The sequence below is a fragment of the Ranitomeya imitator genome, chromosome 8 (genome assembly GCF_032444005.1).
Source record: "Ranitomeya imitator isolate aRanImi1 chromosome 8, aRanImi1.pri, whole genome shotgun sequence".
Lineage (NCBI taxonomy): Eukaryota > Metazoa > Chordata > Amphibia > Anura > Dendrobatidae > Ranitomeya > Ranitomeya imitator.
The window spans coordinates 5,403,273-5,430,553 of NC_091289.1; the positions used below are offsets into that span (position 1 = coordinate 5,403,273).

Consider the following 27,281-nt stretch of genomic DNA (forward strand, 5'->3'; position numbering starts at 1 on the left):
TAAAAGCAGTTTTTAATGGAGCTTGACGTGGACAGCGACACAGCCCTGCAGCCTAGTGTTTGGGGGAGAATAAAGTCACGTAACATAAACTATAGTACAGAAAGGACAAACTTCGCAATGCCTGGAAAATAATAATTGTTCAGTTACACTTCAATCATGGCCAAAATCTCTGCTTGCTGTCAGAGAACAGAAAGCTTCTTGTCTTGAGGCTTTCATCCTGTTCTGACCTAGTCCTGCCCCGCCGTTCATTACAGTGTATCAGCGAGTCCTGCACTTGTATCACAAAGACATTACTGATTATAGAGAACGGAAATCATGTGAACGACCCGGAGGGTTTAGATGTCTCCTGAATGACCAGTAATGGGGGGTCAGGGGTAGAAGTTACACGCGGTGCAGGTAATATAAAGGCGCACAGGTAAAGCTTCTACACTGAGATCTAGGAGGTTTAACCCCTTAGTGACCGCCAATACGTCTTTTAACTGACCTGAGATATAAGAGAATAGCCTCCCCATACAGATGACAATCCAGCAGCTGTCGGCTGTCCACTATAGCTGACAACTTGCTGTACCAGCCACGATCAGTGTTTGCACCGTCCAAATCTATTTAACCCCTTAGATGCTGCTGTCAATAGTGACTACATCATTATAAATGGTTAACAGAGTGTGGGGGCTTCCTCTTTATCCCAATTGGTGCCCTCAGATCATGATTGTGTGGTCCTGATATTTGCCATGGCAATTCATGACCAAATAGCGGCCTTAGAGTCTGACGGCTGTAGTAATCTGTTCAGAAGTTAGAGACATTTAGGTGGTAAAAAGACACATTTTCATTTTTCTCATGCCACTTTGCATTAATTCCTGAAAATCACCTGAAGGGTTAACAAACGACCTGACAGCAGTTTTCAATATGTTTAGGGGTGCTGTTTTTAAAATGGTATCACTTGTGGGGATTTCCCTATATATAGGACCCCCAAATTCACTTCAAACATGGATAGGTCCCTAAAAAATACATTTTGTAAATTTCCTTGAAAAAAATTTAAATTTTTGCTACATTTTTAATCCTCCTAAAATGCTAACAAACTAAAATAACATTTTGCAAATGGTGCTGATGTAAACCAGACATGTGGGAAATGTTGTTTATTAATGTTTTGCTGTGGTATGACCATCTGGATTAAAGGGATAATCATTCAAAGTTTGAAAATTGCAAATTTTTTAACATTTTTTTCAAATTTCTGATATTTTTTATAAATAAACATAAAGCATATCAACCTAAATTTACCATTATCATAAAGTATAATGTGTCACGAAAAAACAATCTCAAAATCACTGGGATTTGTTGAAGCGTTCCAGAGTTATTGCCACATAAAGTGACACTGGTCAGATTTCAAAAATTTGGCTCCGTCACGAAGGGGTTAAGGTTTTTTTTTTCCAGATTAGAAAAACATGTCTGGATCCAGAAACAGCGCTACCCTTACCCATAGGTGGTGTGTGGTACTGCAGCTCAGCCCTATTTAACTGAACGGAGCTGCAGTACCAGGCACAACAAGTGGTCAAGGTGTGGCGCTCCTTCTGAAAGAAAGCTGCCATGTTTTTCTAATTCTGGACAACCCCTTTAAATTGCCCCCCGGTTCTCTGCTCCCCGATTGCCCCATGGGTGACATCCTGGAGGACGGGGCGGCGGCGGTGGCCCCGTTGGTTGTCATCCAGCTTTTCCAGAAGCAGAACGTACAATCCTGTGAATAACTGCTGTGATGGAGGAAATGTGAGTATAACGAGTCCGTGTGAACAGGGGCCAATCTGGAATCCATGGCCCCCAGCAGAAGATGAGGCCCCCTGATGAGGGCAGAGGTGGCGATCATGGCATGTATGGTGGGAGAGAAGGCGGAAAGCCACTAGCTGGGGATTATGGGGGCGACATACACAGAAGGGGCCCCATGGGCCCTCTGCCGCACATTGGCCCCTCACGATGCCCCTTATTGTGTCAGTGACAGAAGCGGCCCTGGAGGAGGTCGTGGCCCCTGACCTGCTGGGCCCAGTGAGGCTGTGCAGGCTGCATCTACCCCTGAGTATTACCCATGAATTGTTTCTCTGAGTGGCCCCCGGGGGCCCCTAAACGCTGTAGTTCCACCCCTGGATATCGGCCTTTCCCCATATTCCCGGACATGGCGCCACCAGCACTGATGAAATGAATGAGCTTCATCCAAGGACGAGTTCCAGCTCCGCTGAGATGTCGCTGTCTTATCGCTGGCGGCAGATGTGCGGTTCTCAGGCCTCCGAGCTTCTCACTAATGAGTCATCACTCAAGCCCTGCAGAGCGGACGGACGGACGGACACCATGGCACGACCCTCCTGCTGTCTCCAGACCGCGCTGCGTCTCCTCTTAGTGAGCTTCTCTGTGGCGGCAGAACCGGGGAACAGCACGGACATCGAGGGTGAGTCCTGCGGGTACTACAGAGTGGTGGCCCCCAGCCCTCAGGGCCCCCAACAGGTCATGTTCTCATGAGAGCACTGGCCCCCAATCCCATCCCTCAGGGCCCCCAACAGGTCATGTTCTCAGGAGAGCACTGGCCCCCAATCCCAGCCCTCACAGCCCCCAACAGGTCATGTTCTCAGGAGAGCACTGGCCCCCAATCCCAGCCCTCACAGCCCCCAACAGGTCATGTTCTCAGGAGAGCACTGGACCCCAATCCCAGCCCTCACAGCCCCCAACACGGCATGTTCTCAGGAGAGCACTGGCCCCCAATCCTAGCCCTCACAGCCCCCAACACGTCATGTTCTCAGGAGAGCAGTGGCCCCAACTCCAGCCCTCACAGCCCCCAACAGGTCATGTTCTCAGGAGAGCACTGGCCCCCAATCCTAACCCTCACAGCCCCCAACATGTCATGTTCTCAGGAGAGCACTGGACCCCAATCCCAGCCCTCACAGCCCCCAACAGGTCATGTTCTCAGGAGAGCACTGGCCCCCAATCCTAACCCTCACAGCCCCCAACATGTCATGTTCTCAGGAGAGCACTGGCCCCCAATCCTAACCCTCACAGCCCCCAACACGTCATGTTCTCAGGAGAGCACTGGCCCCCAATCCTAGCCCTCACAGCCCCCAACACGTCATGTTCTCAGGAGAGCAGTGGCCCCCAATCCTAGTCCTCACAGCCCCCATCAGGTCATGTTCTCAGGAGAGCAGTGGCCCCCAACTCCAGCCTTCAGAACCCTCAACACATCATGTTCTCAGGAGAGCACTGGCCCCCAATCCCAGCCCTCACAGCCCCCAACAGGTCATGTTCTCAGGAGAGCACTGGCCCCCAATCCCATCCCTCAGGGCCCCCAACAGGTCATGTTCTCAGGAGAGCACTGGACCCCAATCCCAGCCCTCACAGCCCCCAACAGGTCATGTTCTCAGGAGAGCACTGGCCCCCAATCCTAACCCTCACAGCCCCCAACATGTCATGTTCTCAGGAGAGCACTGGCCCCCAATCCTAACCCTCACAGCCCCCAACACGTCATGTTCTCAGGAGAGCACTGGCCCCCAATCCTAGCCCTCACAGCCCCCAACACGTCATGTTCTCAGGAGAGCAGTGGCCCCCAATCCTAGTCCTCACAGCCCCCATCAGGTCATGTTCTCAGGAGAGCAGTGGCCCCCAACTCCAGCCTTCAGAACCCTCAACACATCATGTTCTCAGGAGAGCACTGGCCCCCAATCCCAGCCCTCACAGCCCCCAACAGGTCATGTTCTCAGGAGAGCACTGGCCCCCAATCCCATCCCTCAGGGCCCCCAACAGGTCATGTTCTCAGGAGAGCACTGGCCCCCAATCCTAGCCCTCACAGCCCCCAACACATCATGTTCTCAGGAGAGCACTGGACCCTAATCCCAGCCCTCACAGCCCCCAACACATCATGTTCTCAGGAGAGCACTGGACCCCAATCCCAGCCCGCACAGCCCTCAACACATCATGTTCTCAGGAGAGCAGTGGCCCCCAACTCCTGCCCTCACAGCCCTCAACATATCATGTTCTCAGGAGAGCAGTGGCCCCCAACTCCAGCCTTCAGAACCCTCAATACATCATGTTCTCAGGAGAGCAGTGGCCCCCAACTCCAGCCCTCACAGCCCTCAACATGTCATGTTCTCAGGAGAGCAGTGGCCCCCAACTCCAGCCCTCACAGTCCTCAACATGTCATGTTCTCAGGATCGCGGTGGCCCCCAACTCCAGCCTTCAGAACCCTCAACACGTCATGTTCTCAGGAGAGCACTGGCCCCCAACTCCAGCCTTCAGAACCCTCAACACATCATGTTCTCAGGAGAGCACTGGCCCCCAACTCCAGACTTCAGAGCCCTCAACACGTCATGTTCTCAGGAGAGCAGTGGTCCCCAACTCCAGCCTTCAGAACCCTCAACACGTCATGTTCTCAGGAGAGCAGTGGTCCCCAACTACAGCCTTCAGAACCCTCAACACGTCATGTTCTCAGGAGAGCACTGGCCCCCAACTCCAGCCTTCAGAACCCTCAACACGTCATGTTCTCAGGAGAGCAGTGGTCCCCAACTCCAGCCTTCAGAACCCTCAACACGTCATGTTCTCAGGAGAGCAGTGGCCCCCAACTCCAGCCCTCATAGCCCCCAACACATGTTCTCAGGAGAGCAGTGGTCCCAAACTCCAGCCTTCAGAACCCTCAACACATCATGTTCTCAGGAGAGCAGTGGCCCCCAACTCCAGCCCTCACAGCCCCAACATATGGTCTCAGGAGCACGGTGGCCCCCAACTCTAGCCCTCATGGCCCCCAACACATCATGTTCTCAGGAGCACGTTGGCCCCCAACTCCAGCCTTCACTGCCTCCAACGTATGTTCTCAGGAGAGCAGTGGCCCCCAATCTCAGCCCTCACGGCCCCCAACACTTCATGCTACAGGATTTCCTTAGTATCTCACAGGAGCCAGTATCAGACACCTGATAATAATCCCATCGCCTGAGCTGAAGGAATCCTGAGACCTGATCTTCTCGGGCCCGGTGGACCGGAGCTCCAGGAATCAGGTGTGGAGGACGCGGCCATCATGACTGGACCCAGCACCGTCCTCATAGAGGCACCTTAAGCCCAGACTGTGAATCCGCGCCCCAAGCCTGAGAGACCCCCATGTGAAGTATTGTGGCTCCATGTTATCCCTCCAGTGACCCCTCATACCCCACCCAGGTCACTCCACGTCTCATCCCTCCTACACATCATCCATGGAAGCAGTGGAGGCATTTTCCCAAGTTGAGTTCCCAGGTTGGACTTTCCTGGCAGTTTTGGTGCTGGAATAGTTGAAACTAATGTAACCCTTACATGCCTGGCGTGCCAGTGTAAGGAGACTTATAGGCCTTGGGAGCATTGCATGGCCTACAAGGCTCCTTACATTCACATGTCAGACATGTCACTCTCCACAAGGAGAATTGTTACCCTTTAAACCCCATTGTAAGGAATCAAACATGTTCTATAGATCGGCTGATCCTTTACTGGTTCTACTGGGAATTCAGAAGGGTACACTGGAAAATAATAGAATCTGTTTAATGCAGCTTTTGTACCCGGTGGGGGCTATTATGACTTTATTTACTATTTAATAGAATAATGTAACAGTCGGGTGGAGGAATAAGTTGTAAGATGCTGTGTACTTGCAGTCACCACTAGGGGGAGCTCGCTGCATGCTGATTGATGCTATAATTGTCATTATAAATGTTTAAAAAGTATTTTTCCATAAATAAACTTTAAAAAAAAGCAAAGAAATCATTAGTGAATAGGCTGTTAAGCAATCGCTCCGGACTTTGGCCCGTGACGCCCGTGTTCCCATACACCGCTGCTATGTTATAGTGAAATGGCAGCTGTTCTGGTTCTCAGGGAAATCTCGGAGCGGTGGACGCCAGGGGGGCGACGCAATCAGTTCTCTAATTTCCCAGGTGGAAAATGTAAATTAATATAATCACTCGTCATTAAATCAAAGCAGAGCAGAAACTCCGGGGAGAACGTCCGCGGGGAGAACGTCCGCGGGGAGAACGTCCGTGGGGGCTCATTACTAACATGTGTTACACCCCAAACACCAAAGATTTCCCTTCACTACTCAGAAACAAAAATCTCCCGAGGAGCCGAAGACCCCAGAGACTGAACCAGCAGCAAGAAACCTGAGAGAGATTATAAAACTTTCCATCAAGCACCAAATGTTTATATCCAGAGAAATAATGATTCCCTAGATGATATTATATCCGAAGAGTATAAAAAAGAAACAGAGAAAATAACTTCTCATGTTTTATCATCAATATAAAATTACATTACTGATCCTGCATTATACTCCAGAGCTGCACTCTGATCCTGAGTTACATCCTGTATTATACTCCAGAGCTGCACTCACTATTCTGCTGGTGCAGTTACTGTGTACATACATTACATTACTGATCCTGAGTTACATCCTGTATTATACTCCAGAGCTGCACTCACTATTCTGCTGGTCACTGTGTACATACATTACTGATCCTGAGTTACCTCCTGTATTATACTGCAGAGCTGCACTCACTATTCTGCTGGTGCAGTCACTGTGTACATACATTACATTACTGATCCTGAGTTACATCCTGTATTATACTCCAGAGCTGCACTCACTATTCTGCTGGTGCAGTCACTGTGTACATACATTACTGTTCCTGAGTTACCTCCTGTATTATACTACAGAGCTGCACTCACTATTCTGCTGGTGCAGTCACTGTGTACATACATTACATTACTGATCCTGAGTTACATCCTGTATTATACTCCAGAGCTGCACTCACTATTCTGCTGGTGCAGTCACTGTGCACATACATTACATTACTGATCCTGAGTTACATCCTGTATTATACTCCAGAGCTGCACTCACTATTCTGCTGGTGCAGTCACTGTGTACATACATTACTGATCCTGAGTTACCTCCTGTATTATACTGCAGAGCTGCACTCACTATTCTGCTGGTGCAGTCACTGTGTACATACATTACATTACTGATCCTGAGTTACATCCTGTATTATACTCCAGAGCTGCAGTCACTATTCTGCTGGTGCAGTCACTGTGTACATACATTACATTACTGATCCTGAGTTACCTCCTGTATTATACTGCAGAGCTGCACTCACTATTCTGCTGGTGCAGTCACTGTGTACATACATTACATTACTGATCCCGAGTTACCTCCTGTATTATACTCCAGAGCTGCACTCACTATTCTGCTGGTGCAGTCACTGTGTACATACATTACATTACTGATCCTGAGTTACATCCTGTATTATACTCCAGAGCTGCACTCACTATTCTGCTGGTGCAGTCACTGTGTACATTACATTCCTGATCCTGAGTTACATCCTGTATTATACCCCAGAGCTGCACTCACTATTCTGCTAGAACAGTCACTGTGTACATACATTACATTACTGATCCTGCGTTACCTCCTGTATTATACTCCAGAGCTGCACTCACTATTCTGCTCGTGCAGTCACTGTGTACATATATTACATTACTGATCCTGCGTTACCTCCTGTATTATACTCCAGAGCTGCACTCACTATTCTGCTGGTGCAATCACTGTGTACATATATTACATTACTGATCCTGAGTTACATCCTGTATTATACTCCAGAGCTGCACTCACTAATCTGCTGGTGCAATCACTGTGTAACATAGTAACATAGTAACATAGTTAGTAAGGCCGAAAAAAGACATTTGTCCATCCAGTTCAGCCTATATTCCATCATAATAAATACCCAGATCTACGTCCTTCTACAGAACCTAATAATTGTACATACATTACATTACCGATTCTGAGTTACCTCCTGTATTATACTCCAGAGCTGCACTCACTATTCTGCTGGTGCAGTCATTGTGTACATAAATTACATTACTGATCCTGAGTTACATCCTGTATTATACCCCAGAGCTGCCCTCACTATTCTGCTGGTGCAGTCACTGTGTACATACATTACATTACTGATCCTGAGTTACATCCTGTATTATACCCCAGAGCTGCACTCACTATTCTGCTGGTGCAGTCATTGTGTACATAAATTACATTACTGATCCTGAGTTACATCCTGTATTATACCCCAGAGCTGCACTCACTATTCTGCTGGTGCAGTCACTGTGTACATACATTACATTACTGATCCTGAGTTACATCCTGTATTATACTCCAGAGCTGCACTCACTATTCTGCTGGTGCAGTCACTGTGTACATACATTACATTACTGATCCTGAGTTACATCCTGTATTATACTCCAGAGCTGCACTCACTATTCTGCTGGTGCAGTCACTGTGTACATACATTACATTACTGATCCTGAGTTACATCCTGTATTATACTCCAGAGCTGCGCTCACTCTTCTGCATTCCCCGCTTGCTCAGGTTTTGCGCTTTCTGTGGAGTTTCCTTCTTTGTCTCCTTGTGCTCGGGATGATATTTGGGGTTTCCTTATAACTTCCGTTATTTCCACTTTAGCTCCTGTGAGAGGCGCCATCGTATTAGATGATGTTCCTTCTGCCAGAGCCTTCATTGGTTCCACGGAGATCGCGGTGGTCGGGTTTTTCGTGGTCAGTGGACTTTCTTGGTCAGTAAATGTACATTAGTGCAGATTCCGTTTTACATATTTACATCGTTCTGCTTTTTTTCGGACAGGACCCCGAGAAGCCAGAATTTGGGTATTTTAATACAATTGTTAAATATCATCCAGAATGGGATTACGGCATCACAACCAGCAAAGACGTCCTGAAGCACTACAAGATCCAGAGTAACTCCATATCCATATTCCGGCAGGTGATGGCGCCGCTTCTATTTGGCATTTTTTTCTTTATAGTTCATTGTTCTGCTGACTTTCTGTTGGCTCTCAGGACCTCCAGATCTCCATGCTGCCCCCTGCTGGTTGAGCATATGTGCAGCACATGTCATTCCAAATGTCACTGGTTTCTTACTATCAGAATACTGAAGAAAAAGGGAAGTGCAGCATAAAATTACAAGAAATGTTATTAAGTAAATAAATATTAACAGTAATAAGGGGAATGTGAGCAGAGTAATAGGAATAGGAATTTATGGAAACAATCAGGGTGATATAACAGAGCCATCTAGTGGACAAATGAGGGTATGACCGAACTGCATAGTAAAAAGCCCCAGAGGTGTTCACAATAATGTGCATGAGGACGAACATGAAGCAAGGAATGAGCTAAAATAAAGTGAAGCAGACAAACTCAAAAAGGTGAAGATGCATGAAATGAAATCACAGGATTGTTTTGCCAAATGCACATGATAGTAATTAATAATAAAGCAAAAAGTTCCTAAGTGCAAATTTAACAAATAAATAATATCAAGTGATCAAATATTTATTAACTAGCAAATGTTGCTCAATATGCAAAAATTGACACGTGCAAAGCAAAGACACATGCAATAGATGACAGAACTCAGAAATGAATGCGCCTAATAAAGTGCAAGTGCATGAAAAATGCAAGTGCAAGAACGAAGGCGTGCGGAGAAGGCAATGTCACAGCAGATGGACCATAAATAAAGGGCAACAAGCAAGTGATGGTCGGTCCTACAGTCACCAAAGATCCTCTGGCCCTAAGATGTTCCATGAAGATGAAACCAGACAGTTGGAGATGATCCTGTGTGTGAATGCGCAGAACCTCAGGCGCAGATTTCGGGCTGCAGCTTTGGTTGTGACCAGAGTGTGAAATGATTTTTTTTTTTTTTCTGATCACAGGCAGATAATTTCCGGGACGACATGGTGGTGGAGTTGGTAGAAGAACTTACTCCTGCCAAACTTTACCGATTCCTCACCATCAATGAGCTGAGACTGGTCACAGACTATAACCCCATGGTAAGGAATCGTTTCCTCCTGAAATCAGGCAGGTGCAGATTTAATATATCAGTAATATCAGGATCTCTGCTTGCTGTCAGTGAGTGGAAACATTCTCGATTGAATCTAGAGGCCGGGAATCTGTACAGACCTATTAGGCTATGTGCCCACGTTGCAGAATAGAAGCAGATTTTTCCTTTTTCAAAACCGCACACCCTTGCCAGGGAAAACGCATGCGGATTTTGATGCGTTTTTCATGCGTTTTTGAGCAAAAATAAAGTTGGGACAAAAAAAAAGTCCAACCCCGCTTTTAAATTTTAATTTCTTGTTGGATTCAAGATGCCACAAGTGCAGCCCCAGCGGCGTCTCAGACAAGAAAATCTGCGCACTTTGCTGCTTACGTTACTGATTCTGCTGGATTATGGGATGCCCATGGGATGGCATGATGGGATGCCCATGATATCACTTCCTATTTGCTGCGGTTTTGATTTACAAAACCGCAGCAAATGCGCTTGAAATCCGCAAACATTTTTAATATTTGCGGATTTCAAGAGTTCCAATACAAGTCTATGGCGGCAGAATAAATGAACACGCTGCGTATTTTACCACAACGCGATTCCGCTGCTGAAAAATACGCAGCATGGGCACAGCAATTGCAGAATGCAATTAAAATTAATGCGATGCGTTTTATTAGCGTTTTTTTAAGCTTTTCCGCAGCGGAAAAACATGGCAGAAAGGCTTAAAAAATGCAACGTGGGCACACAGCCTTACTTTTCACAGCTGATCCTTTGTTCCAGTGTATCCAAACATCCTGGATGTCAGACTGACCATTTTCAGCTGCACTGATACATTGTGACAAGCTGTTATTCTGCAGCTGTGTTCACTGCAGAGGATTGTGTAGACCGGATACATTGTAACAAATGATCTGGATTGGTGACGGTGTATGATCTGCTGATGTGTTTATCTCACAGAGGATTGTTAGATTGGCTACGACTGTAACAAACCCTCAGCAGTGACACATATTTGGACAGGACGGATCGTAACCATTTTTGGAAATTTACATTTGGCTGGTTGAGCAAAAAATAGACAAATATTAATAAAGACTGCAGGGTCAGACGACACAGGGTTTGTTTGTGGTCTGTTACCATGGAGACACATAGGTCTGCATAGCAGCTGTAAACCTAAAACAGTTCTTGATTTCTGACTATGCGGTGCTGGATCAAAATGCACTGGAACATTAAGGGTTAAAATGAAGACACAGTCTTAGCTTCAGGATGTAAATCTGGATGTCTCCATTCACTGACAGCAAGTATAGATGATGAATCAGACAGGAGCAGTAACATAAACTGCACAATGTTCTGTCTGTGAGTTGTGACTTGTTCTGCACCAGAGAATCAGCAGAGGCGAGCGAGCGCCAGAGGCGAGGAATAGCAGAGCGCTGAGCGCAGCGCCGGCCGTCCGTGTAATCTGCGCTTCTCTCCTCAGACGGCCATCGGACTGATCGCCTCCAAAGTCCAGGTCCATCTCATCTTCTTCACTCACAAGGACGTGAAAGAACAGGAAGAAATAACGAGGGAACTACGGGAAGCGGCAAAGGATCTCCGGGGGCAGGTCTGACATAAGGGGGAGCACCGCACGGACACAGCAAGAAGTGACGAGACCCCAAAATACGCATCCCATAATCACTATCCTATAACAGACCCCATAATACAGATCTCAACATTCAGAGCAGACCCCATAATATAGACCCCAGTATTCAGAGCAGACCCCATAATATAGACCCCAGTATTCAGTCCAGACCCCATAATATAGACCCCAGTATTCAGTCCAGACCCCATAATATAGACCCCAGTATTCAGAGCAGACCCCATAATATAGACCCCAGTATTCAGAGCAGACCCTATAATATAGACCCCAGTATTCAGTCCAGACCCCATAATACAGACCCCAATATTCAGAGCAGACCCCAATATTCAGAGCAGACCCCAATATTCAGACCTGACCCCATAATATAGACCCCAATATTCAGACCTGACCCCATAATATAGACCCCAATATTCAGACCCCAGGATCGATATCCATGGTCCCCATCGCCCACCATATTGTTCCACTCTCACACCGCAGACCCCGATATTCAGTGCAGACCCCATAATATAGACCCCAATAATCAGACCCCATGATATAGACCCCAATAGTCAGACCCCATGATATAGACCCCAATAGTCAGACCACATGATATAGACCCCAATATTCAGACCCCAGGATCGATATCCATGGTCCCCATCGCCCACCATATTGTTCCACTCTCACACCGCAGACCCCGATATTCAGTGCAGACCCCATAATATAGACCCCAATAGTCAGACCCCATGATATAGACCCCAATAGTCAGACCCCATGATATAGACCCCAATAGTCAGATATCCATGCTCCCCATCACCCACCATATCATTCCGCTCTCACACCGAAGACCCCGATATTCAGTGCAGACCCCATAATATAGACCCCAATAGTCAGACCCCATGATATAGACCCCAATAGTCAGACACCATGATATAGACCCCAATAGTCAGATATCCATGCTCCCCATCGCCCACCATATCATTCCGCTCTCATGCCGCAGACCCCGATATTCAGTGCAGACCCCATAATATAGACCCCAATAGTCAGACCCCATGATATAGACCCCAATAGTCAGACCCCATGATATAGACCCCAATAGTCAGCTATCCGTGCTCCCCATCGCCCACCATATCATTTCGCCCTCACGCCGCAGACCCCACACCACAGACCCCATACTGACCGGACCCCAATTGTCAGACCCCATGATATAGACCCCAATAGTCAGACCCCATGATATAGACCCCAATAGTCAGACCCCATGATATAGACCCCAATAGTCAGACCCCATGATATAGACCCCAATAGTCAGACCCCATGATATAGACCCCAATAGTCAGCTATCCGTGCTCCCCATCGCTCACCATATCATTCCGCCCTCACGCCGCAGACCCCACACCACAGACCCCATGATATAGACCCCAATAGTCAGACCCCATGATATAGACCCCAATAGTCAGACCCCATGATATAGACCCCAATAGTCAGCTATCCGTGCTCCCCATCGCCCACCATATCATTCCGCCCTCACGCCGCAGACCCCACACCACAGCTCCCATACTGACCGGACCCCAATAGTCAGACCCCATGATATAGACCCCAATATTCAGACCCCATGATATAGACCCCAATAGTCAGACCCCATGATATAGACCCCAATGTCAGCCCCCATAATTGCGGATGATTTCCAGGTTCTGATTGTGAAGATGGACGTGAGCTCGAGGAACAATCAGAAGATCCTGTCGCGCTTTCAGCTGCAGCCGCGCGACCTCCCGCTCCTGTCCGTGTACGACACCGAGTCCAACCAGAAACGGATCATGGCCCCCGGGGAGGTCACCGCCGCCGCCGTGAAGAAATTCTGCCTCGACTTCTTATCGAGGGTGAGTGGTCACCGAGAACACCAGGGGTCTGCGGACCCGGGGGCTACGGGGGTCACCACTAAAGGGGGCTCCGTCCCAGGGCGGACTGTGTCATTCAGGATAAAGGCAGAGATCAGGGGGGAAACTGCCCCCAACAAGCGGCCCACAAAGATGTCAATCAAAGGGTTATACATGTGCCCCGCCCACTGGACTCCAGGGGAGCACAGTGCAGTCATGTGACTGATGGGAGGGGCCTGCGCTCAGGTTTTTTTCATGTTTTCTACATTTTCATTAAATATTTACATCAAACGTTTATTATTTTCCAGGAGGAAGAATCAGAAAATGCGAAGACAGAATTATAACATTTAGAAGTTTGTTACTTTTCTGGAAATCTTATTTTTTTTCTTGTTTTTACAATTTTTAATTAAATCTTTTATTTACTGAAAAAATTGTCATTAACCCCTGAGGTCCTGTGTGGCGTCCTGCAGTTCCTGGAGTGCACACTAGAGGGGGGAAGAATTGCAGGAGGAGGGAGGACATTTTCCCATTATTGGGGGTGCGGCTTCTTAAAGGGGCAGACACAGGTTGGAATGAGTAAATCTTCCTTAATTGTAACATTTTCCTCAACTTGTTACAAACATTTCCATTTTCTCGCAGGAATTATTTTACCCTTTTGTTATGCAGTTTTCAATATGTCATTGACCCAAATTAGGATATTTTTGTCCTGCCCCTAGGACCGCCCTCCAAGGCCCGGTACCTCCCACTTTGGGGTGATGCTCAGCCTCCTTCTTTCCTGTTCTTGCTGTGTCAGTCTTTACTGTTGCATTATCCTTCTATTCCTGACACATGGCCATAGTGACAGATCCTGCCCAGATGTAGCAGAGCCACGCTGCTGGGCATGGGTGCTGACCATGCCGGGTCATTGCTGTATACTCAGCGCTCAGAGATCATGTCGGGTCAGCTGCTCACAGGGTCGCGGGTTCACAGCGGGATATTTGTGGACAATGGCGCTGTGTCTGCTCGTCCTATTAATATTCAGTGTGGAAATATCGCTGACCACAGACAAGTCTCCATCCCGCAGGCCGATCAGTTATTTTCGGAGCTGTCGCCCCCTCACCTGGAGCAGGTAATAATTATACCCCACTTAGTCTATTGGAGCTGCATTAACCACCAAGGTTCACCACAGCTTCGCTCAGGGGACATGTGACCCGGGGCTGACGGACAGATGTCACCCGCAGGGTCATTTACCCTGAAGACCTCAGACCCCGCTAATATGATAGTGCGGCTGCAGGCGTCTGTGACAAGAGCCCAATCACTCCTGTATCTGTAATTCGTCACCATTTGTAAGGAGTCTCCTTGCTGTCAGTGAATGAAAAACTTCCTGTTTATAGCCAGAAACTAAGAATGTGTCGGTGTGATGACAAATCATAGAAATGTGTCAGGAAGAACAAAATCAGGAAAAAATGCCGCATGTCATGAAAAGATTTAAAGGGATCCTGTCACCAGGTGTCTTCTTCGTCCCCAAAATCGCTGTCACTGTTGCCTGACATCATCGACACGACCGGTTCTACTCTCGCACCTGCACAGTAGTGAACAAGACCTGCGCAGGAACAACAAGCAGAATGGACCCCTCATGTCAGGAGAGACGGAGACTCTGAAGCTCAGCACGGGGACGCCCAGTCTAAAAATTCACAGTTCAAAAATTCTCAGTCCGGAGACGCCCCATCCGGAGATGCTCAGTCTGGAGAAGCGCAGTCCAGAGAAGCTCAGCAAACTCTGGAGCTCAGCACGGAGACGCCAGTCTAAACATTCACAGTCCAAAATGTCTCAGTCCGGAGACGCCCCATCCGGAGAAGCTCAGTCCGGAGAAGCTCAGTCCGGAGAAGCTCAGCCCGGAGAAGCTCAGCCCGGAGCTCAGTCCATAGAAGCTCAGTCCGGAGAAGCTCAGCACGGAGAAACTCAGTCCGGAGAAGCTCAGTCCAGAGAAGCTCAGCCCGGAGAAACTCAGTCCGGAGAAGCTCAGTCCAGAGAAGCTCAGCCCGGAGAAGCTCAGTCCGGAGAAGCTCAGCCCGGAGAAGCTCAGTCCGGAGAAACTTAGTCCGGAGAAACTTAGTCCGGAGAAGCTCAGTCCAGAGAAGCTCAGTCCGGAGAAGCTCAGCACGGAAGCTTAGCACGGAGAAGCTCAGTCCGGAGAAGCTCAGCCCGGAGAAACTCAGTCCGGAGAAGCTCAGTCCAGAGAAGCTCAGCCCGGAGAAACTCAGTCAGGAGAAGCTCAGTCCAGAGAAGCTCAGCCCGGAGAAGCTCAGTCCGGAGAAGCTCAGCCCGGAGAAGCTCAGTCCGGAGAAGCTCAGCACAGAATCTCAGCACGGAGAAGCTCAGTCCAGAGAAGCTCAGCCCGGAGAAGCTCACTCCGGAGAAGCTCAGTCCAGAGAAGCTCAGTCCGGAGAATCTCAGCATGGAGCTCAGTCTGGAGCTCAGCCTTGAGTAGCTCAGCCTGAAGAAGCTCAGTCCAGAGAAGCTCAGCCTGGAGTAGCTCAGCCTGAAGAAGCTCATTCCAGAGAAGCTCAGCCTGGAGAAGCTCAGTTTGGAGAAGCTCAGTCCGGAGAAGCTCAGCACGGAGAAGCTCAATCCGGAGAAGCTCAGTCCGGAGAAGCTCAGCCAGGAGAAGCTCATCCCGGAGAAGTTCAGTCCAGAGACGCTCAGCCCAGAGAAGCTCAGCCTGGAGAAGCTCAGTCCGGAAAAGCTCAGTCTGGAGAAGCTCAGTCCGGAGAAGCTCAGTCCGGAGAAGCTCAGTCCGGAGAAGCTCAGCATGGAGAAGCTCAGTCCGGAAAAGCTCAGCCCGGAAAAGCTCAGTCTGGAGAAGCTCAGCCTGGAGTAGCTCAGCCTGGCGAAGCTCAGTCCAGAGAAGCTCAGCCTGGAGAAGATCAGTCTGGAGAAGATCAGTCCGGAGAGGCTCAGTCCGGAGAAGCTCAGCCCAGAGCTCAGCATGGAGAAGCTCAGCCCGGAGAAGCTCAGCCTGGATAAGCTCAGCCCGGAGAAGCTCAGCGTGGATAAGCTCAGTCCGAAGAAGCTCAGCATGGAGAAGCTCAGTCCAGAGAAGCTCAGCCTGGAGAAGCTCAGCTCGGAGAAGTTCAGTCCGGAGCTCAGTCCGGAGAAGCTCAGCCAGGAGAAGCTCAGTCCGGAGAAGCTCAGCCTGGAGAAGCTCAGCCCAGAGAAGCTCAGTCCGGAGAAGCTCAGTTTGTAGAAGCTCAGCCCGGAGCTTAGTCTGGAGAAGCTCAGTCCGGAGAAGCTCAGCCCGGAGCTCAGTCTGGAGAAGCTCAGCCCAGAGAAGCTCAGTCCGGAGAAGCTCAGTTTGGAGAAGCTCAGCCCGGAGCTCAGTCTGGAGAAGCTCAGTCCGGAGAAGCTCAGTCCGGAGAAGCTCAGCCTGGAGTAGCTCAGTCCGGAGAAGCTCAGCCTGGAGGAGCTCAGACTGGAGAAGCTTAGTCCGGAGAAGCTCTGTCTGGAGAAGCTCAGTCCGGAGAAGGTCGGCCCAGAGAAGCTCAGCCAGAGAAGCTCAGCCTGGAGAAGCTCAGTCTGGAGAAGCTCAGTCCGGAGAAGCTCAGTCTGGAGAAGCTCAGTCCAAAAACTCTCAGTCCAAAGTCACTCAGTCTAGAGGTGTTCTGTCCGAAGATACGCAGTCCAAAAACGCTCAATCTGATGGCGCTCAGTCCAGATACTCAGTCTGGAGACACTCCATCTGGCTCTGTGACTCGCTGCTCCCGCTCTGTGACTCGCTGCCCCCACTCTGTGGCTCGCTGCCCCCGCTATGTGGCTCGCTGCTCCCGCTCTGTGGCTCGCTGCTCCCCGCTCTGTGGCTCGTCGCCCCCGCTCTGTGGCTCGCTGCTCCCGCTCTGTGACTCGCTATTCCCGCTCTGTGACTCGCTGCTCCCGCTCTGTGGCTCGTCGCCCCCGCTCTGTGGCTCGCTGCCCCCGCTCTGTGGCTCGCTGCCCCCGCTCTGTGGCTCGCTGCTCCCCGCTCTGTGGCTCGTTGCCCCCGCTCTGTGGCTCGCTGCTCCCGCTCTGTGACTCGCTGCTCCCGCTCTGTGACTCGCTGCCCCCCCTCTGTGGCTCGCTGCCCCCGCTATGTGCCTCGCTGCCCCCGCTATGTGGCTCGCTGCTCCCGCTCTGTGGCTCGCTGCTCCCGCTCTGTGGCTCGCTGCTCCCCGCTCTGTGGCTCGTCGCCCCCGCTCTGTGGCTCGCTGCTCCCGCTCTGTGACTCGCTGCTCCCGCTCTGTGACTCGCTGCTCCCGCTCTGTGGCTCGTCGCCCCCGCTCTGTGGCTCGGTGCCCCCGCCCTGTGGCTTGCTGCTCCCCGCTCTGTGGCTCGTCGCCCCCGCTCTGTGGCTCACTGCTTCCCGCTCTGTGGCTCGCTGCCCCCGCTCTGTGGCTCGCTGCCCCCGCTCTGTGGCTCGCTGCTCCCCGCTCTGTGGCTCGTCGCCCCCCGCTCTGTGGCTCGCTGCCCCCCGCTCTGTGGCTCGCTGCTTCCCGCTCTGTGGCTCGCTGCCCCCGCTCTGTGGCTCGCTGCCCCCGCTCTGTGGCTCATTGCCCCCGCTCTGTGGCTTGCTGTCCTCCGCTCTGTGACTCCATGTGGCTCATATTTGTTCCTGTCTTACATCTGCCCCCATAGTGGCCTGATCTGAATCCTCGTGCCACCCTGAAGAGAATGACGCAGCTTTCCTAGGTCCAGATCTGCTGCAGTTCTGGTACCGTGCCCACTATAGGGGTGGAAATGACCCGCCATCCTCAGAACAGATAGAGGGCACTCCAGGGAGAGGAGCTGACACTTTTATTTGTTTATTCCCCACTTTTAGGGGGTCATTCACTTTGCTCAGCATCACGAGCACATGGCACAGAGGCCCGGATTTGAGACCTGGACTGGATCCCTTTAACAAGGTTCCGGAGCCATCACACCACAGTGCGGGTCCTGATTGCACAATTTGGGGGATTTTCGTGCGTTATGGGGCAGGTGGGACGGCGTGATCTGGGATTGGCGTCACTCCAGACGTTCCTTCATGGAACATTAGTACAGTAAATTCTTTCTCTCGGGCAGAGGACGGTGGAAATGAAATCAGCAGCAATGTTTGCTTTTATGTGGTTACATTTAATTTCCATGTAAAGGAGAAAAACACGAAAGACGAAGTCTGGAGCAGAGGGCGAGGCGGCAGGAACCGCGCGGATCCTAAAAAACATAATAACAAGTGAATCAGATCACGAGGGATGATGGGGGCTTATTACAGCCCCCAAAACATTCAGTGTCATCAATTCTGCAATATTTTACTGCTCCCTGGATCCAGCCAGCAGTGTAAAGTACAGTGGTGTATATAGCTGCGTCATGATGAGACCCCAGAACCACGGTCCATTATCAGCTGAAGAAGAGGCTCCACCATAAGAATCGCTGTCACTTCAAGAAACTCAATAGTGTCAGAAAATAAAAGAGACTTAGCAATATATCAGGAAATGTGCTTCTTTCTCCACTTATAGACCACTTTGGCTGTTGTAGCCCTTAGTTAATCTCACCCAGAGCTGGATTCACAGCTCTACAGCTCAGTGCTGCTCTATAATTGCCTTCATTCTGATGCTTTCTAGAAAGTGTTTTATCGCACCTCATCTTCAGCTGCAATACTGCTGTATAATGTCTTCTACACCGCTGCTGCTTTCTAGTAAGTATTTATCTCACTACAGAGCAGGATCTGCAGCTACACTGCTCAGGGCTGCTGTATAATGTCCTCTACCCAGCTGCTTTCTAGTAAGTGCTTTATCTCACAACAGAGCTGCATTCATAACTACTCAGCTCAGTACTGATGTATTATGTCCTTTATGCTGATGCATTTTTTCTCACCTGAGTGCTGCATTCACATCTGCACTGCTCAGTACTGCTGTATAATGTCCTCCATGTTGCAGCTGCTTAATATGCTGTACAATAAGAAGAGCAGGCATCCATCATGTCTGTGTCTGCTGTTTATGGGAGACATTATGGCAGCTTGTCTACATCCTCCAGCTAAGAGACAACTGATAATTACAGATGGGGTCTGCAGGGAGGAAACTGGTGAAATTGCAGAATGCAAATCGCATCGCTGGACGGCTCCTCCTGAACAGTCACCTGAAGCTACAGCTGTCCCAGGAGCCAAGCGGCCCAGTGGCCTAATGGATAAGGCGCCAGCCTCCGGAGCTGGAGATTGTGGGTTCAAGTCCCATCTGGGTCGGAAATTTTAGGAACTTGCAAAATCCACGGACAGAATTTACCAAAAGTGTCAGATGTCAGGTATCGATCACAGGAGTGAAGAAGTCATGGAGCATTAATAATATATGTGTTTATCTGCATTTTTATCATTCTGGAAGAAGAGGGGTTAAGTAAGCAGCACAGAGGATTTGAGGATAGGAGTGTTCTAATCTGGGCGGTCACTGACAGCAGCACAGAGTATTTCAGAATGCAGATTATGTGGGAGGTCACAGACTGAGGGCTACATATTATAAGGAAGTGTGTCCTGCAGCAGCACAGAGTATTTTAGGAGCCCACAAATTATGTGGACGGCCATAGACAGAGGGGCTTCAAGCAGCACAGAGTATTTCAGGATTGATAGATGTGGGAGGTTTCAGAATGAGGGTTACATTGTATAAGGAGGCGTGTCCTGCAGCAGCACAGAGTATTTCAGGATTGATAGATGTGGGAGGTCTCAGAATGAGGGTTACATTGTATAAGGAGGCGTGTCCTGCAGCAGCACAGAGTATTTCAGGATTGATTGTTAGATGTGGGATGTCTCAGAATGAGGGTTACATTGTATAAGGAGGCGTGTCCTGCAGCAGTACAGAGTATTTCAGGATTGATAGATGTGGTAGGTTTCAGAATGAGGGTTACATTGTATAAGGAGGCGTGTCATGCAGCAGCACAGAGTATTTCAGGATTGATTGTTAGATGTGGGAGGTCTCAGAATGAGGGTTACATTGTATAAGGAGGCGTGTCATGCAGCAGCACAGAGTATTTCAGGATTGATTGTTAGATGTGGTAGGTTTCAGAATGAGGGTTACATTGTATAAGGAGGCGTGTCCTGCAGCAGCACAGAGTATTTCAGGATTGATAGATGTGGGAGGTCTCAGAATGAGGGTTACATTGTATAAGGAGGCGTGTCCTGCAGCAGCACAGAGTATTTCAGGACTGATTGTTAGATGTGGGAGGTCTCAGAATGAGGGTTACATTGTATAAGGAGGCGTGTCCTGCAGCGGCACAGAGTATTTCAGGATTGATTGTTAGATGTGGGAGGTCTCAGAATGAGGGTTACATTGTATAAGGAGGCGTGTCATGCAGCGGCACAGAGTATTTCAGGACTGATTGTTAGATGTGGGAGGTCTCAGAATGAGGGTTACATTGTATAAGGAGGCGTGTCCTGCAGCAGCACAGAGTATTTCAGGGTTGATTGTTAGATGTCGGAGGTCTCAGAATGAGGGTTACATAGTATAAGGAGGCGTGTCCTGCAGCAGCACAGAGTATTTCAGGATTGATTGTTAGATGTGGGAGGTCTCAGAATGAGGGTTACATTGTATAAGGAGGCGTGTCCTGCAGCAGCACAGAGTATTTCAGGATTGATTGTTAGATGTCGGAGGTCTCAGAATGAGGGTTACATTGTATAAGGAGGCGTGTCCTGCAGCAGCACAGAGTATTTCAGGACTGATTGTTAGATGTGGGAGGTCTCAGAATGAGGGTTACATTGTATAAGGAGGCGTGTCCTGCAGCAGCACAGAGTATTTCAGGATTGATTGTTGGATGTGGGAGGTCTCAGAATGAGGGTTACATTGTATAAGGAGGCGTGTCCTGCAGCGGCACAGAGTATTTCAGGATTGATTGTTAGATGTGGGAGGTCTCAGAATGAGGGTTACATTGTATAAGGAGGCGTGTCTTGCAGCAGCACAGAGTATTTTAAGAGAGGGTGAGTGTATCATCTCCTCCTCAGCTCTTTAGGTGGTTGTCACTCAGCTTTCCTGGGCTCCTGATCAGCCTCGTTATCAGTATATTAAGAGGTTTGGATCCGGTAAAGATGGGTGACAACAGCTGAAGATCACCAATGGTCGCCGGATTGGTTGTCGCCCGTTTTCTCAGGACGGACACTTTTTATTTATGGCGGATGATCTGATTTGCCTGCGGGTCTTTCTTGCTGCTTTTTATGCACATTTTTCAGGCAAGGTAAATAGATATTTTCTCTTTGGCTTTAATTTCTTCCATCTGCAACTTCCCGGTCCAGAAAGTGGGAGCGAGCGGATAAATAAGACATAAAGCAGAATCTGTGCCGCCTGTGTGTGACCTGAGGGGCCGGCGGTGCCAGCGGGCGCAGTCAGACCTGTGCCAGTCACACACGGAAGTCTGAGTCACCGACAGCGAGGGGCAGCGGTGCCAAAACCTGCACATCCGGGAGAAAGGTTATTAATGGTATCACTCCCACTATCTGCAGCCACTCACCAGAGAACACAAGTGATTCATGGACACAAAGAAACGACTGAAAATACAGAAGAAAAATATTATTTACAATAAAAGCCCGAGGAAAAGTGAAGTAACCAGAAAAAGCCGATCACTGCACTCTCCACCCGGCCACGGCCCATCTGTTACTCAGCTAATGGGCCCAACACGCGGTGCTGAGAAACCTCGTATCACATCCACATAGAAGACACAGCCCTGAGAACCCAAAACAAAGCTCCAAAACTCCAGTGACGATCAAAGCTGTCAGTCTGCAGCCACCACTAGGGGGAGCTCCCTGTATACAGAGATACATGATAAGATCCTGTCTGCAGTCACCACTAGGGGGAGCTCCCTGTATACAGAGATACATGATAAGATCCTGTCTGCAGTCACCACTAGGGGGAGCTCCCTGTATACAGAGATACATGATAAGATCCTGTCTGCAGTCACCACTAGAGGAGCTCCCTGTATACAGAGATACATGATAAGATCCTGTCTGCAGTCACCACTAGAGGAGCTCCCTGTATACAGAGATACATGATAAGATCCTGTCTGCAGTCACCACTAGAGGAGCTCCCTGTATACAGAGATACATGATAAGATCCTCTCTGCAGCCACCACTAGGGGGAGCTCCCTGTATACAGAGATACATGATAAGATCCTGTCTGCAGCCACCACTAGAGGGAGCTCCTTGTATACAGAGATACGTGATAAGATCCTGTCTGCAGCTACCACTAGGGGGAGCTCCCTGTATACAGAGATACATGATAAGATCCTGTCTGCAGTCACCACAAGGGGGAGCCCCCTGTATACAGAGATACATGATAAGATCCTGTCTGCAGCCTCCACTAGGGGGAGCTCCCTGTATACAGAGATACATGATAAGATCCTGTCTGCAGACACCACTAGTGGGAGCTCCCTGTATACAGAGATACATGATAAGATCCTGTCTGCAGCCACCACTAGGGGGAGCTCCCTGTATACAGAGATACATGATAAGATCCTGTCTGCAGCCACCACTAGGGGGAGCTCCCTGTATACAGAGATACATGATAAGATCCTGTCTGCAGACACCACTAGTGGGAGCTCCCTGTATACAGAGATACATGATAAGATCCTGTCTGCAGCCACCACTAGGGGGAGCTCCCTGTATACAGAGATACATGATAAGATCCTGTCTGCAGCCACCACTAGGGGGAGCTCCCTGTATACAGAGATACATGATAAGATCCTGTCTGCAGACACCACTAGTGGGAGCTCCCTGTATACAGAGATACATGATAAGATTCTGTCTGCAGACACCACTAGTGGGAGCTCCCTGTATACAGAGATACATGATAAGATCCTGTCTGCAGACACCACTAGTGGGAGCTCCCTGTATACAGAGATACATGATAAGATCCTGTCTGCAGTCACCACTAGGGGGAGCCCCCTGTATACAGAGATACATGATAAGATCCTGTCTGCAGCCACCACTAGGGGGAGCTCCTGTATACAGAGATACATGATAAGATCCTGTCTGCAGACACCACTAGTGGGAGCTCCCTGTATACAGAGATACATGATAAGATCCTGTCTGCAGTCACCACTAGGGGGAGCCCCCTGTATACAGAGATACATGATAAGATCCTGTCTGCAGCCACCACTAGGGGGAGCTCCCTGTATACAGAGATACATGATAAGATCCTGTCTGCAGACACCACTAGTGGGAGCTCCCTGTATACAGAGATACATGATAAGATCCTGTCTGCAGTCACCACTAGGGGGAGCCCCCTGTATACAGAGATACATGATAAGATCCTGTCTGCAGCCACCACTAGGGGGAGCTCCCTGTATACATAGATACGTGATAAGATCCTGTCTGCAGCTACCACTAGGGGGAGCTCCCTGTATACAGAGATACATGATAAGATCCTGTCTGCAGTCACCACTAGGGGGAGCCCCCTGTATACAGAGATACATGATAAGATCCTGTCTGCAGTCACCACTAGGGGGAGCCCCCTGTATACAGAGATACATGATAAGATCCTGTCTGCAGCCACCACTAGAGGGAGCTCCCTGTATACATAGATACGTGATAAGATCCTGTCTGCAGCTACCACTAGGGGGAGCTCCCTGTATACAGAGATACATGATAAGATCCTGTCTGCAGTCACCACTAGGGGGAGCCCCCTGTATACAGAGATACATGATAAGATCCTGTCTGCAGCCACCACTAGAGGGAGCTCCCTGTATACAGAGATACATGATAAGATCCTGTCTGCAGCCACCACTAGGGGGAGCTCCCTGTATACAGAGATACATGATAAGATCCTGTCTGCAGACACCACTAGGGGGAGCTCCCTGTATACAGAGATACATGATAAGATCCTGTCTGCAGCCACCACTAGGGGGAGCCCCCTGTATACAGAGATACATGATAAGATCCTGTCTGCAGCCACCACTAGTGGGAGCTCCCTGTATACAGAGATACATGATAAGATCCTGTCTGCAGTCACCACTAGGGGGAGCCCCCTGTATACAGAGATACATGATAAGATCCTGTCTGCAGCCACCACTAGGGGGAGCTCCCTGTATACAGAGATACATGATAAGATCCTGTCTGCAGCCACCACTAGGGGGAGCTCCCTGTATACAGAGATACATAATAAGATCCTGTCTGCAGGCACCAGTAGGGGGAGCTCCCTGTATATAGAGATACATAATAAGATCATGTCTGCAGCCACCAGTAGGGGGAGCTCCCTGTATACAGAGATACATGATAAGATCCTGTCTGCAGCCACCACTAGGGGGAGCTCCCTGTATACAGAGATACATGATAAGATCCTGTCTGCAGACACCACTAGTGGGAGCTCCCTGTATACAGAGATACATGATAAGATCCTGTCTGCAGTCACCACTAGGGGGAGCCCCCTGTATACAGAGATACATGATAAGATCCTGTCTGCAGCCACCACTAGGGGGAGCTCCCTGTATACATAGATACGTGATAAGATCCTGTCTGCAGCTACCACTAGGGGGAGCTCCCTGTATACAGAGATACATGATAAGATCCTGTCTGCAGTCACCACTAGGGGGAGCCCCCTGTATACAGAGATACATGATAAGATCCTGTCTGCAGTCACCACTAGGGGGAGCCCCCTGTATACAGAGATACATGATAAGATCCTGTCTGCAGCCACCACTAGAGGGAGCTCCCTGTATACATAGATACGTGATAAGATCCTGTCTGCAGCTACCACTAGGGGGAGCTCCCTGTATACAGAGATACATGATAAGATCCTGTCTGCAGTCACCACTAGGGGGAGCCCCCTGTATACAGAGATACATGATAAGATCCTGTCTGCAGCCACCACTAGAGGGAGCTCCCTGTATACAGAGATACATGATAAGATCCTGTCTGCAGCCACCACTAGGGGGAGCTCCCTGTATACAGAGATACATGATAAGATCCTGTCTGCAGACACCACTAGTGGGAGCTCCCTGTATACAGAGATACATGATAAGATCCTGTCTGCAGCCACCACTAGGGGGAGCCCCCTGTATACAGAGATACATGATAAGATCCTGTCTGCAGCCACCACTAGTGGGAGCTCCCTGTATACAGAGATACATGATAAGATCCTGTCTGCAGTCACCACTAGGGGGAGCCCCCTGTATACAGAGATACATGATAAGATCCTGTCTGCAGCCACCACTAGGGGGAGCTCCCTGTATACAGAGATACATGATAAGATCCTGTCTGCAGCCACCACTAGGGGGAGCTCCCTGTATACAGAGATACGTGATAAGATCCTGTCTGCAGCCACCACTAGAGGGAGCTCCCTGTATACAGAGATACGTGATAAGATCCTGTCTGCAGCTACCACTAGGGGGAGCTCCCTGTATACAGAGATACATGATAAGATCCTGTCTGCAGTCACCACTAGGGGGAGCCCCCTGTATACAGAGATACATGATAAGATCCTGTATGCAGCCACCACTAGAGGGAGCTCCCTGTATACAGAGATACATGATAAGATCCTGTCTGCAGCCACCACTAGGGGGAGCTCCCTGTATACAGAGATACATGATAAGATCCTGTCTGCAGACACCACTAGTGGGAGCTCCCTGTATACAGAGATACATGATAAGATCCTGTCTGCAGTCACCACTAGGGGGAGCCCCCTGTATACAGAGATACATGATAAGATCCTGTCTGCAGCCACCACTAGGGGGAGCTCCCTGTATACAGAGATACATGATAAGATCCTGTCTGCAGACACCACTAGTGGGAGCTCCCTGTATACAGAGATACATGATAAGATCCTGTCTGCAGTCACCACTAGGGGGAGCCCCCTGTATACAGAGATACATGATAAGATCCTGTCTGCAGTCACCACTAGGGGGAGCCCCCTGTATACAGAGATACATGATAAGATCCTTTCTGCAGCCACCACTAGAGGGAGCTCCCTGTATACAGAGATACATGATAAGATCCTGTCTGCAGCCACCACTAGGGGGAGCTCCCTGTATACAGATACATGATAAGATCCTGTCTGCAGCCACCACTAGGGGGAGCTCCCTGTATACAGAGATACATGATAAGATCCTGTCTGCAGCCACCACTAGGGGGAGCTCCCTGTACACAGAGATACATGATAAGATCCTGTCTGCAGTCACCACTAGGGGGAGCTCCCTGTATACTGAGATACATGATAAGATTCTGTCTGCAGTCACCACTAGGGGGAGTTCCCTGTATACAGAGATACTTGATAAGATCCTGTCTGCAGTCACCACTAGGGGGAGCTCCCTGTATACAGAGATACGTGATTAGATCCTGTCTGCAGCCACCACTAGGGGGAGCTCCCTGTATACAGAGATACATGATAAGATCCTGTCTGCAGACACCACTAGTAGGAGCTCCCTGTATACAGAGATACATGATAAGATCCTGTCTGCAGTCACCACTAGGGGGAGCCCCCTGTATACAGAGATACATGATAAGATCCTGTCTGCAGACACCACTAGGGGGAGCTCCCTGTATACAGAGATACATGATAAGATCCTGTCTGCAGACACCACTAGGGGGAGCTCCCTGTATACAGAGATACATGATAAGATCCTGTCTGCAGTCACCACTAGGGGGAGCCCCCTGTATACAGAGATACATGATAAGATCCTGTCTGCAGCCACCATTAGAGGGAGCTCCCTGTATACAGAGATACATGATAAGATCCTGTCTGCAGCCACCACTAGGGGGAGCTCCCTGTATACAGATACATGATAAGATCCTGTCTGCAGCCACCACTAGGGGGAGCTCCCTGTATACAGAGATACATGATAAGATCCTGTCTGCAGCCACCACTAGGGGGAGCTCCCTGTACACAGAGATATATGATAAGATCCTGTCTGCAGTCACCACTAGGGGGAGCTACCTGTATACTGAGATACATGATAAGATTCTGTCTGCAGTCACCACTAGGGGGAGCTCCCTGTATACAGAGATACTTGATAAGAT

At 49.4% G+C, this 27,281-nt stretch overlaps 2 protein-coding genes and 1 non-coding gene across 3 annotated transcripts; 2 read left to right on the forward strand and 1 right to left on the reverse strand.

The window, feature by feature from the left end:
• The first annotated feature begins 2,300 nt into the window (after positions 1-2,300).
• ERP27 (endoplasmic reticulum protein 27) lies at positions 2,301-13,740 on the forward strand. The gene is made up of 7 exons (XM_069735901.1): positions 2,301-2,428; positions 8,471-8,562; positions 8,648-8,785; positions 9,723-9,839; positions 11,304-11,429; positions 13,130-13,318; positions 13,624-13,740. Exons 1-7 carry the CDS (start codon positions 2,332-2,334, stop codon positions 13,657-13,659), a joined length of 795 nt encoding a protein of 264 aa, XP_069592002.1. The 5' UTR covers positions 2,301-2,331; the 3' UTR covers positions 13,660-13,740.
• A 1,711-nt stretch (positions 13,741-15,451) lies between these two features.
• Positions 15,452-16,285, reverse strand: LOC138647496 (uncharacterized protein slr1819-like). The gene has a single exon (XM_069736522.1). It carries the CDS (start codon positions 16,283-16,285, stop codon positions 15,452-15,454), a length of 834 nt encoding a protein of 277 aa, XP_069592623.1.
• Positions 16,286-19,465: 3,180 nt separating this feature from the next.
• Positions 19,466-19,538, forward strand: TRNAR-CCG (transfer RNA arginine (anticodon CCG)). Its single transcript has one exon. It is a non-coding gene; the product is annotated as a tRNA-Arg (tRNA).
• Positions 19,539-27,281: the final 7,743 nt, after the last annotated feature.

Bases quoted from the DNA above. Each gene is read 5' to 3' on its own strand.
- ERP27 (XM_069735901.1), top strand. From the start codon at position 2,332: ATGGCACGACCCTCCTGCTGTCTCCAGACCGCGCTGCGTCTCCTCTTA. The intron at 2,429-8,470 runs GTGAGTCCTGCG...TTTCCACTTTAG, and splicing joins GAACAGCACGGACATCGAGG to CTCCTGTGAGAGGCGCCATC. The intron at 13,319-13,623 runs GTGAGTGGTCAC...ATTATTTTCCAG, and splicing joins GCCTCGACTTCTTATCGAGG to GAGGAAGAATCAGAAAATGC.
- LOC138647496 (XM_069736522.1), bottom strand. From the start codon at position 16,285: ATGCTGAGCTCTGGGCTGAGCTTCTCCGGACTGAGCCTCTCCGGACTG.